Here is a 12211-nt window from a genome sequence, read left to right as displayed (position 1 = left end):
CTTGAAGGTAGCTGGGGTTACTGAGTAAGACCCTGTCTTAAAAAGAGAAAAAGAAGGGGGGAAAAAGCAATACTTTAAGCTCCTACATGGAAGCTATCTTGGTTATTTGAGATAATCAAACAACCAAGACACTTACAAAAACAGTCAGATAAATTCATGGGGAAAGAAAAGTTATTACAGACAACTGGACAGTCAAAATGGTATCCCAGAGGTCCATTCTAAGACAGGATCACTGTTCAGAACTGGCCATTCCAAAATGTCAAGAGATTATCACTCATCTTTTACACAAGGTAAATGGAGATGAAAGATTCATGAAATGCAACTCTCCTTCAGTGTTAAAAGTCAAATTTATTATAGCAAGTGTCATGATTAAAAATGCAGTTAAATGATCAAGTATCTAAATAATTTTTCTAATGTAAATACTAGAAATGACAACTCTAACAATTCTATATGTACACAAAATATTAAAAACATAATGCCATGCACAAGGCCAAAATGTAACATTGCGCAAGTCTTCTGCCCTTTCACCTGCTGGTCCCAGCATCACGCCAGTCCTGGCCCTGAGGGCTGATTCTTCGGACACAAGCCTCAAGGGAGAGTGCTCTGAACACTCATCAGCTCGAAGCATCAATGCTTAAACACCGCTGACAGCATCCTGATTGGGTGGTGGTCGTTCTCACTTCCTTCTCCCAATAGGCTCCAGATAAAAAAAGAGGAGCTAGAAAAACTGTTTATAAGAACCAACATGATGTGGATCCCTGTGTTTCCTGTGGAGGGGACATCAAGTTCAATACAAAGGATGAAAAGTGCACCAACGTATAACTTCAGTGACTCCCTCCCCTCTGCTCACTCCTGACTCTAACAACCCTTCAGGAGACCTGCCACCAAGAGCAGATGGCATGCTGAGTGGGGGATGGGAGGCACCAGAGAGGGACAGGGAAGCACAAGCTCTTGAAGGGACATTTTCAAGAATTGTCTGACCTGCCCTCCACTTAAAATAGGGACCATTTCCAGCCCAGTTTCCCTCCCTGGACCCCAGAGAGACTTTTTGGTTAATTTGTAACTTCTTTTGAGCAATCAGTCATTGCCTTTTAGATGATGTTAGGACTTATCTGTTCCTTCCTAAGAACAGGCCCCCTAAATTTGAGGATCAACAGAAATATTATAGACTTGAACATATTAGAAACACCTGAAGTCTGACCTCATTCACGACATGGGGCAGGTGCTATTTTTTCTGCAAACGAGCATGCAGCACCGAGAGAGGGCAGGTGGCTATGCCACAGAGAAGGGAGCTACGATGTGTATTGCTCTACAATTCTCACACGTCAATACGCATGTGCCAAGTGTGCAATCTCATCAAGCTTCTGATCCCGCATCCCCAACAGGCCCCTAGCAGACGCCGATGCTCTGTGTGGGTGAGCCATCCTCTGAGATGAGTCTAAGTGTACAGGGAGAGCACCACCTGTGTTTCAGCTGTAGGAGATCTGCCTGTGTCTCCCAAGCAGATCCCAAGTCAAAGGTTTAGACCCCCTGGGTAAGTGAGCGGCTGTCTACAAGGCCATAGTAGCAGGCTTTCTGAAAACCAGAAGATAAAAAGAATTCACTTTGAGTCAATGGAGTGACCTGTTTGCCAGGAGTAAAACTCATCTTTTGTTTACAATATCTTCCCTAAGATGATCATGATATAAAGGTATAAAAAAACTCAGCATATTCAAATTTGTAACACATGTGCACACATATACGTACAATACAAAATCTGAGACTCAGTGCTTTCCATGAGGAGGAGGTGCTACCACTGCTCCCAACTGAAATCATCTCCTCTTCCAAAGACAAGGAAGAAGCCTTGAATTGTGAGGAAAATGACAGCGTTGCCAGCCAGCACAAGACCACAGGCTCCCCACTTGATCTGAAACACAAGAGAAGGGTTAAGTTCTCTTCATGTTGTATTCTTTGTGAGTCTCTTATTCTTCTGTATCAGACACCCCCACCGAAGCACGAGGCTGCTAAGGGGCTAAGTAATGTCATGGGGGGAAGACAGTGAACTTCACAGTCATGTTTAATTGATTCCACAATGCTTGTTAATTAAGTCTAGTATCATCCTTAATATCGTCCCTAGGAGACTCGTCTCTGTTTTTAGTTTACAGTAACTGCCTCAAGAAAAAACACATGTAACAAGGTTATCACTGATCCAACATTAGGTACAAATAGTTCCACAGGCATCAACTTCTTTCACAAAGAACAGAAATTGGAAAGTTATGATTCTGTTTGCTTCCTTTCTAGGCAAGACACACTTTAAACAAAAATCCACAACTGGGCAGATGGCTCTCTGGAGGCATAGCTGGGGATGAGGGTGCCCTCTAGTGGACATTTTTTTCTTTTTTGCTTCAAGTTAACCAGCAGAAACATCAATGAAAGTTTCTCCAAACACCACCATGAGGCAGAATATAGGAAGACTCACCTCAAAATGTAAGGCTGCCTAATGAGGCCAGAGCTACCTATGTTCAGAGAGTCAGAGTTCCTCAACACTTAAGTAGAGTTCAAGTGGAGGCAGCAGTAAGGGCTGCGGCTGAGCAGGCTTCAGGGACCTTTCTGGCCTCGCTCTTTCCTATCTTACCTTTCTGCTTCACCACATTACACTGTTCTTTATGCCACACGCTGCATCTTCACACTCGTGCCATTCCAACAGCCTTCTCCACTTTAATCAGAGCCCTACGTGGCCTTCGAGGCCCTTATCGATCAGCAGCGGGCATTTCGCTCTGGGCCCCTCCAGTACCCTTAGCAGTTTCCCTCCCCATATGTGGGACTCTTTAGCATGCATCCTCATCAGCCCACCATCGTGTTCTCGGAGTGCTGACAGCATAGAGATTTTATTCATGACATTTCATAAACAGCAGATGTCCCTGAAATAGTTTAATATTCAATTGAATAAACAAAATTGTACATTTCTGATGGCCAGTGTGGATGGCAGGATGAAAACAAAAAGCAGGCAAGTCAAAGAGCATCCAGAATCTGAATAAATTATAGCACAATCTTTGTTTGCCAGTCAAAAAACAAAAACAAAAGCAAAACAAAACAAAAGCGTGCACTGAGAAGTCAGTCCCTGGTTCCACTTTCATGCCCTTCATTTTGTGATTGGGAAAGACTTTGTACTGACTGACTCTATGGATTGCCCCAGGGTTTAAGAGGCAGGACTATAAGAATGACTAAAGAGAATAGCTTAATGTGGAAAAAGGAAGCCATCATATGCTTTGACTGAAAATTATAAGAGAAACCAAGAAAGCATTCTGAAGATATGACGGAGACTCTAACCAACAGGAGAGAGAAACTAACGCTACAGCCAGCCCTAAGGAGAGCCAAAGCAACAAAAATAAACCCGAGGCCTCAGACACAGGCCTTTGAAATAAACCCTGACCAGAGTGAAACAACAGAAAACAGAACTCACCACATCCACGCGAGCAAGAATAACAGGAAGTCCAAAGGCAGAAACAACAATCCCAGTGGTGAAGAAATATGCCAGTTCCCGACAGGCACTGCTGGTCGCGTCGGAGTCATATGTGACCCTTTTGGCAATGAAGTAGGGGATGGGGGAGATGACGTAGAAAATCAAGACGAACAGGGGCCAGTAAACGCTGTTGTCAATGGAACCCGGAAGAAAGCCAGAAGAAACCCAGAAGAAAAGTTACATCTTAACTCAGAGGCATGCTGTTGTTTCAATATCACTATTTCAAATGTCTAAGTAAAAACATTATCAGTTATGAATATTAAAACATGATATTTCTACCAGGCACAGATAGAGTTAGAAAAATATTATTTACTCACTAATACATATGCAGCATATATATTCAGTGTATGATTGAGAAACAACTGTTTTTGATGTTAGAGATCTACAGGATTTTATAGTCAGGAAGAATGAGCCAAGGACTTTGTACCTGCTAGGCAAGCACTCTACCTACTACTGAGCTATATCGCTGGCCCTGATGATCAACTCTAAGGATAGGATTATAAAAGGCCACCTCTGCTCTCCCTACAGAACACAGTACAGTGGCTTACACATGCTAGTTCATGACGATCTTTGAGTGCAGATATGCATGAATGCTTCTAATGACTTAGAAGAGCCACAAATGAGGCGTCTATCTGCTACCTTCTATCTCCTCCTCTATCCACTCTGGACCACCCCACCCTCATTCTCTGAACCCACAGTCACTGCAGTCTTCTCCCTACACAGTCTGTTCTCAAGCCTGCCTTGGGCTCTTCACTCACTGGTCATGCAGTCTAAGCTGAGGATCCCTTCCTGAAGGCGACTACAGCTGACCGTGGCCTCCAGCGCCCCTCTCTAGCTTTCTGCATCATCTGATACCCTTGCCATCGTTACAACAGAGATAGGACTTGTCTTTGTCAATCTGCATTTATCCCAGAGCCTGGAATGGGCATGCTCCACTTGCACTTGATGAAAAGGTGGGGGGGGGGGGGGCGGAAAAGATTTTAGTATGGAAGGAATGAAAATATACATTTTCTCACTAAATGCACCCAACCCCACTGGTTTTACAGTAGATTACAAATATAATCTAACACAAAGCAAAATAACCTGCAGCTGCTAAGAATTCCCACTGAATTTCCAACTAAATACTTTTAAAATGATGTTTCATTCCTGTTGCCTTCAGTTAGATACCCATTAAAGAAACTAACCTCCCAGCCAGTCACTGTCATAAACACACGGAACAATAACAGACACACCATTGGCAAACTGTAATCATGCAGGTCCACCCACACAGCAAGCAGTCCTGCTTATGCTGGGGTGAAGCCACAGATGGAGGAAATCAGTCAGGGTGATAACCAGAAGGCAGAAGGGAGTGTCCTCAGGCAAGCAGACTCTGGACTGAAGTGAGGAATGTGGGCTCTTCATTTGAAACTCACTTGAAAGTGAAGAGATTCCAGAAATATATTCCAGAAATCAGCAGAGAGTACTGTTGCGAGAGCTATCAGGTAGTGGCAGGAGGAAGCAAGCCACAGAGAAGGGGCCTGACCGCCACCCGATGTCTCTCAGCAAAGAGCCCTGCATTCTTCCTAGAATATTGTGGCAGTTTTCTGAGGCACAGTCTAGAAGATGGCTCCCAGGTAGATCAAGGCTCAAAGTAGTCTTTTCATATACAAAATTTAAACATAACATTGTTTACAAAATGGGAAGGCCAAAGACTGGCAAACTCATTTCTGTAAGAGACCAAACAGAAACACAAGTAGCTGGGTGACCACAGGTCTCTTCACCTCTACACTCTGCCTATGGTGCAAAAGCAGCAACAGTGGTCCCATCAAAGCCTAAACCACAGAAGTGGGCAGCAGCTACACTGGCCAGTCTGCCAACTGCTGATGCAGGTGAAAATCCTTGTCACAAAGGCATAAAATGAGTTTCCTCATGGTGCCAGTAATGTGTGCTGTTCTCATCTTATGGAGACACAGTGAGTTACAGGGGACTCTAACACCTGGATTCATTCAGTCCCAGGACAACAGTGCCGTGGGCAGGAGTCAGAGCAGAGAGCCACAGCTGTGTCTGTCATTTACTGTTCTACAATCAGCAAGGTTTCTGATACTCTGGGCTTTGGTTTTCAGTCAGGAAGGGGAACAAAATATCCCTAAATGATAATATAGTAATAGCTGTGAAAACTCTGAACAAATGTTTTTGCTTACATCATGTTTAAACAATTTGCACGCTCTCTTCTAACTCCACAGTAGATTTGAACTCAGCAACATTTTTCTGGTTAGTTTCTTGTTAACTTGACACAAGCTAGAGTCATTTGAGAAGAGGGATTCTGACTTGAGAAAATATTTCCCTAAGTTTGGCCTATAGCAGCAGTCCTCAACCTATGCATATAGGTCATAACCCCTTTGCACGATCGAATATCAGATAGCCTGTATATTAGACAGTTATATTACTACTTGTTAACAGTAGAAAAATTACAGTTATTAAGTGGCAACACAGTAATTTTATGGTGGGGGGCCACCATAACATGAGGAACTGTAATCTGTATTAAAGGGTCACAGCATTAGGAAGGCTGAGAACTGCTGGCCTCTAGCCTAGCCTATAGGGCATTTTCTTGATTTATGATTGCTGTGGAAGATCCAGCCCACGCTGTGTGGTTCCTCCCCAGCAAGCTGTCCCAGGGAGGCAAGCAATGAGGAACAAGCCAGTGACTAGAATTCCTCCATGGCCTCTGTTTCAGTTCCTGCCTCTGCCAGTCCCTGACTTGACTTCCTGCCCTGACTTCTCTCCATAATGAGCTACAACTAAAAACTGAAATAAACTCTTTTCCCCATGACCATTGCCTTTGGTCATGGTGTTTTATCCCAGCCACAGAAAGCCTAAGACAAAGGTCACAACAACTGGCCCCAGCTGGTCTTAGTCACACCTTTGAGGTCAAGGTGTTCAAGCCACTCACCTGCACAGCTGGTGGGAACTGGTTCGAGTCCTGCTATCAGTTTATAAAACCTACTGTCACCAATTTTGTTTCATCTATTACAGCGGTCCCTTAGGATTCCCTGATGCCAGTCTCCTGCCTAGCCTCACATCTGGGCTAATTCCATTTGTCTTCCTAGCTCCCACTGTCTGGGACAACCTCCTCTACAGGGCATACAATGTCCCAAAGAGCTACTTCTATATGCTTGGTTAATCTTCCTCTAGTGGGTTGCATAATGAAGGCTACTGATTGTTCCTGATGCCTGTGATACAGAGAAACTCTCATTTATCCACTAGGTCTGTGCTCGTGAGAAATGTGCATGTCCACTCTCTAAGTTCCTCCTGACTACAAAATTCAAGCTCTCAGGGCAGAACTCATTCTCACACCGGCAGCTGCTCACGATTCAGAATGTAAAAGAAAAGAGCTTTTCTCTCCATGAATACACTGCTGTCTGAAGGGGTTGAATTCCCAACCTGGACTTCACTAATCCATGCACTGCTGCACGGGCTGCACTGATCAGGCTCTGACAGAGACAGGAACAGAGACACAGAAACAAGTTCCCTTGAGAGCTGGGGAAATAGCTCAGTAGGTAAAGTGCTGACTGTGTAAACACAGAGACCTGAGTTCAATCCCTAGTGCCCAAGTAAAAGGTCTGGTGCAGCGGTGCATGTCTGAAGCCCCCACACTGGGGAGGAAGAGGGAGGAGGATCCCTAGAGCTCACTGCCCTGTCTAGCCAAATGGGCAAGCTCCAAATTCACTTAGACCCCCGTCCCAAAAAGTAAGGTGGGGAAAAAAAGGGTAGATAGAGAAGTGACAGAGGAAGATATAGCACCTCCACACCTCCACACCTCCACACACACACACACACTGGGATTTCTTTTTCTTTCTTTTTTTTTGGCGGGGGGGGGGGGGGGGGGGGGGGGGTATTTCTTTTTCAAAACAACTTACCCATAGTCCTCCAAGGCACATCCCAGCATAAGGAAAGTCAGCCCAATTGCCCCGCTGAAGGATAGAGCCACGAGAGCTGTGGAAAACACAACTATAGGTTAACGGTTCTAGACAGCAGTTGGCTATGGGTGACGACAGGTCCACTAATCGGCCCAGAGTTTTGTTTAGGGGGTAACAAATGTCACGGGAATAGAGAGCAGCGAGGTCAGCATGACCTTGTAAATATGATAAAGCATTTTACATTTAAAAAGGCTGAGTTTATGGCATATGAATATATCTCAACAACACATTTTCACTTAAAGAGGTGCAGGGGCTGGCCGATGGCTCAGCAGATAAAGGGACCTTAAGACCTGGGTTCAATCCCCAGGACTCACATGGTAGAAGAAAGCATCTCTGGCAGGCTATCTTCTAACCTCCACAGGTGTGCATGCCCCCACACATAAATTTTTAATATAAAATATAAGGAGAGGTCACAAATGTAACAATTTGCTTATTAATTGATTTACATCTGACTATCAAATGACTACAACCTACATAACTGAATGTCTATGTACCTTTTAAATCTTCCAACTTGAGATCTTCCTGCCTCCACAGCTCAATAGCTGGGGTAATAGGCAGGCACAGCCACACACTTAGGAAGTTGTTGGATTTAGATAAGGACATGGTGGTAGAGTTCTTTTGCCAGAATCAATGTCCTAACGTGAGAGAAACAAACTCCAGTTCTCTTTTTTTGCTCTGTCTCTTCCTTGATCTTGGACTTGCCAGGCTTCAGAACTCAGGATGAAGTCATTTAGCCGATCCAGTTTCATTTGGTATAGTAGCCCAAAGTGACTAAGACACCTGCCTCTGTCCACCACTTTAACACAAAGGTGGAAAGATCTCTTGCCACCCCATAGCTTGCCCCTACTGCGTTCTGTATTTGCCAGAGGAGGACAGTCAGTCAAGCTTGTCAACCGCAGTGAAGGGAACTCACAACCGTAGGCAGGTTATTCTGGCACCTTTTAAACACTGACTGTTCTCTTTCCCTGATTAGATCCTAAATGGTCTCCATGTGGCCAAACCGCAATTACTTCAAGTATTGGAAAAGTGCTTTCATGACTTCATAGGAAACAATCCCCAACTAGCAGCTACTGTTCTACTCCCTACGAGTACTGGATACTCACATCTGAACATATTTGCCCTTTCCTCTTTGCTGTGACAGCCCATCGGGTTGACTCTCAGTCACCAAATGGGTTGCTTAGATGGCCATTTCTGCAACCAGTTGGTTGCATGACTTCAGGCAGCTGGACCTCTCTGAGCCTAGTTTCTTATTTGTAAAATGACAAAGGTGGTCCCATTTCATTGGGTTCATTAAATTAAGTTAGGTAATCTATACACAGTGCTTGGCAAAAGGGGCTCAACTGATGCTGGCTATGGGAGGTCTCCACTCACCAAGCTATATTATTTGATAAAATGATATCTCAAAAGCACAGGACACTAGGTCATCCAAATTTTCTTCTGAAAATCTCTAATATAATGAGTCACTGACTAAGTTTTTTTTTTGTTTTTTGTTTTTGTTTTGTTGTTGTTGTTGTTGTTGTTGTTGCTTTCTCTTCCTTAAGACATTTAGGGAGGCTGTTTAATAGAAATATACTAATATCCCTTCCAGAAACCTGGTGAATACAGATGTCAGGAGATGACAAAGGAATTTCTATATTAGTTTGTATCTTTTCCTCTTAATAAAGTATTTGTAATGGACAAATACTTCCCAGTTTAGAAGTTGCCTGGCCTTTCCCATGTAGCCCTGACCCTTCTCTGTACCAGACAGCCTTCAACACTCCCTCTTCCGGCTGTGAACCACAGAGCTACTTCTCCTTCCTGCTCCCTACCCATCTCTCAAATTTCACAACCTTATTTCTGCTGAATGCCTTCAAACCGTGTGTGTGTGTGTGTGTGTGTGTGTGTGTATGTGTGTTTAGAAACTGTATTCCTGACTACCCCCTCTTTATAAACTGAGTGTCTGTACAGTGGAGGTGTATATTGTAAACAGGGCAATCTTATGAAATCAGGACTCTCCTTCCACCTTCCCCTGGGCTCCCGGGACTGAACTGAGATCACTGTGTGCAAGCCTTTACCTGCTAAGCCATCTTGCCAGCACGTTGCCATTTCTTAATTACAGTGGGAGTTAACCAACAATTCAAGTCCATCTCTTTTCGCTTCACACATGTCTGCTGAAAAGCTGAGTTCAACCCAAAGTTCCCAGTACAAGGGCCAAGCCGTATCTAAGGCTCCAGCCCACAACAGATCCCAAGAACTCCTCTTCCAGTCTGGACCACTGTGCCACAGAGCCAAAGCCAACAAGCACCTCAAATCCAACATGTAAAATACTCTCCTGCTCCGACTCCATCCCCACCTTTCCAAACGCATGCTTGATCTTCCCTTGAAGACCACCTTAGAGGGCTGAAACCATAGCTGTACTCTACAGCAAATCAAAAGAACTCATTTTACCCAGACCTCATTCACAACTGCTGTCACCTCTTGAACTCTGTGCAGGATAGCCGGTATGCTCACTGACTGCTGCCAAACTTAGTGTCTTCCAGTCCTTCCTCCACATACAAGATTAGGTCCTTCTGCGTGTTACCCATCGCAATTTTGTTTACAGCCTGCATATTGTCACTAGAGTCTCACTACAATCTGACCCCTAACTTCTCCAGCTTCAATCCTCCCTACTCGGCCTCCAAAGCCTGTGAAAAATGAAAAGAACAAGATGTGTTCTGTCATGGCCTCTGCCCTGGTCATACAAATATATTCTGGTCTCAACCCAACCCTTACAGAGCCCACTAAATTCAGCTCAAGTTTTGCCTCTTCGACTGATCTCCCCCACTGAGTAGCATCCACATCAGCCTCACAATGGACTACTGCAATCTAGGTGACTCTGAACAAGGGAAATTAATTCTCTCAGTTCTGGAGGCAAGACTTCTGAAATAATGGCGATGGGCCGTTCTCTCTGAAGTCTGCAGGGAACAAGCTTCCTGGCCTAATGTCCAGTGTTGCTGGCGTCTATACTACTGCTTGGCTTACAGCTACACCACTCCAATTTTTGTTACTGTTTTGTTTTTAATTATTTATTTAGGTTTATCTATATATTTATAGCTATGCACCATACTGCACGTGCGTGCAAGTGTGGAGATCAGAGGACAACCTGTATGCGTTGGTTCTCTCCTACCATGTAGATCCCAAGGATCAAACTCAGGTCTCAAGGCTCGGCAGCAAGTGCCTTTCCTACCAAGACATCTTGGGGGCCCCAGCTTCTGTCCATACATGGTGCTTTTGCCCCTTTTATCTGAAGGACATAGTGCAAGGCAACCTTAGGTTGATAATATCTGATATTTGCAAATAAGATCACACCTTTATTTGGCACCAGGGAGTTACAACTTAAAACATATCTTTTGGAGGAACATGATTCACTCCACTATATTATCTCTATGTTCTCAACTGTCTCAGAGCACACATCGTTTACTTACACAGCAATATAATCATTTGTGGCAATCAACTCAGTCCAAACTTCTCACTTATCTTTTACCCCAAGTCTCCAGCATAGTCTCTCAATAACAGTTGAATTATCTGCAAAATTTTACTTCGACCTATTCTTGTCCACCTCATAGCCTGTGTTCCTTTTCACTACATAAGCACATAAATTACTGGTGCTTTCTGTCCAGGGATGAAGGCTCTGTGGTAGTGAGAAACAAGTTTTCAAGCTTTCTACACTACCTTCAAACGGACATATCATACAGTGGACATTGCCCAAGTAAACCATGCTTACTTGGCTGATACAGAATGGAAAAGTCTCCCCAAAATGGTCAGCTATGTCTGTTACTAGCTGTTCTCGCAGAAAAATGTATAGTGTACCCACATGAGTATACACTGTATCCATCTTAAGATGTTGGTGAGTGGGAAGGTCTTTGTGCATAGTTTTCACAGAGACAAGTTAGTCTACTCTGTGCAGATGACCAGAAATCCAAATACCAGGAAGCCTTCCAGTAACTTCGTCCTCACCCAACGCTCACTGCTCTGCATTCACACAGATCAGGGTGATAATTCGGTACCCCCTTTTATCACCATTCTAGAACACAAACAGTACACACTGCTTTGTTCACAGACCAGTAAACACTCAAAGTCTTGTTAAAATCCCACCTAATTGCAGCACCAGGGTGCGTCGAATAGAGTATTTCTGGTTACTTTCCAGACTGCCACACGCCCGAAATTAATTCTGCCCAACGAGAAAATCTTAAAGGAATAACAGGACCAAGTTTCTAATACACATCCTGGACACAAAGGCTCCTCTGTAAGCCACAGAAAACTGCGGCGGGGCAGGAAGGTGAGGATATGGGACCCTGATGTGACCTACGGAGAAGCCCAGGGGACCACTGTGGAACGTACAGCCCATGGGGGAAGCCCCCGCCTAGGAAGTGGCGGGCGTGGGCGTGGGCGCGAGCGTTTATAGGCTCCGCGAAACACCTCTGCCGCGCACCAGGAAGGCCGCAGTCTGCAGGAGCTCGCACACCCCGGACACTGGCTGCTCGCCACACAGCCCGGAGCCAGAAGCGACCCCACCCACTAGCCGCGGGCGAGGGTCGCAGTGTACCTTTAACGCCCGCCATATCTCAGGAGCTGGGGCTGTCGCTGCTTCCGGCTTTCTCCAAAAGCCGCCCACACCCAGACTAGCCAGGACCGGCGCGCGAATCCAAAGCCCGGCCCGCCCACTGACGGCAGTAACTCCATGCCCAACCATCGGAGCCCCGCCCCTTCGCATAGGGTCCGCCCCTGATTTTAG

General features: G+C 45.0%; 1 protein-coding gene across 2 annotated transcripts; it reads right to left on the bottom strand.

Annotated features, from left to right (window-relative positions):
• Nucleotides 1-328: 328 nt before the first annotated feature.
• On the bottom strand, nucleotides 329-12145 carry Leprot (leptin receptor overlapping transcript). Of its 2 annotated transcripts, none has more exons than XM_052176855.1 (5): nucleotides 12023-12145; nucleotides 7399-7474; nucleotides 3443-3629; nucleotides 1747-1906; nucleotides 329-1575 (listed from the first exon to the last, which is right to left on the bottom strand). In XM_052176855.1, exons 1-4 carry the CDS (start codon nucleotides 12036-12038, stop codon nucleotides 1790-1792), a joined length of 396 nt encoding a protein of 131 aa, XP_052032815.1. In that variant the 5' UTR covers nucleotides 12039-12145; the 3' UTR covers nucleotides 329-1575; nucleotides 1747-1789. The 2 variants fall into 2 exon arrangements, with proteins under 2 accessions (XP_052032815.1, XP_052032814.1); XM_052176854.1 differs by having other exon boundaries at nucleotides 329-767; nucleotides 12023-12144.
• Nucleotides 12146-12211: the final 66 nt, after the last annotated feature.

This window comes from Apodemus sylvaticus, chromosome 3, assembly GCF_947179515.1.
Source record: "Apodemus sylvaticus chromosome 3, mApoSyl1.1, whole genome shotgun sequence".
NCBI lineage: Eukaryota > Metazoa > Chordata > Mammalia > Rodentia > Muridae > Apodemus > Apodemus sylvaticus.
This window is presented reverse-complemented; position numbering and strand designations above follow the sequence as displayed.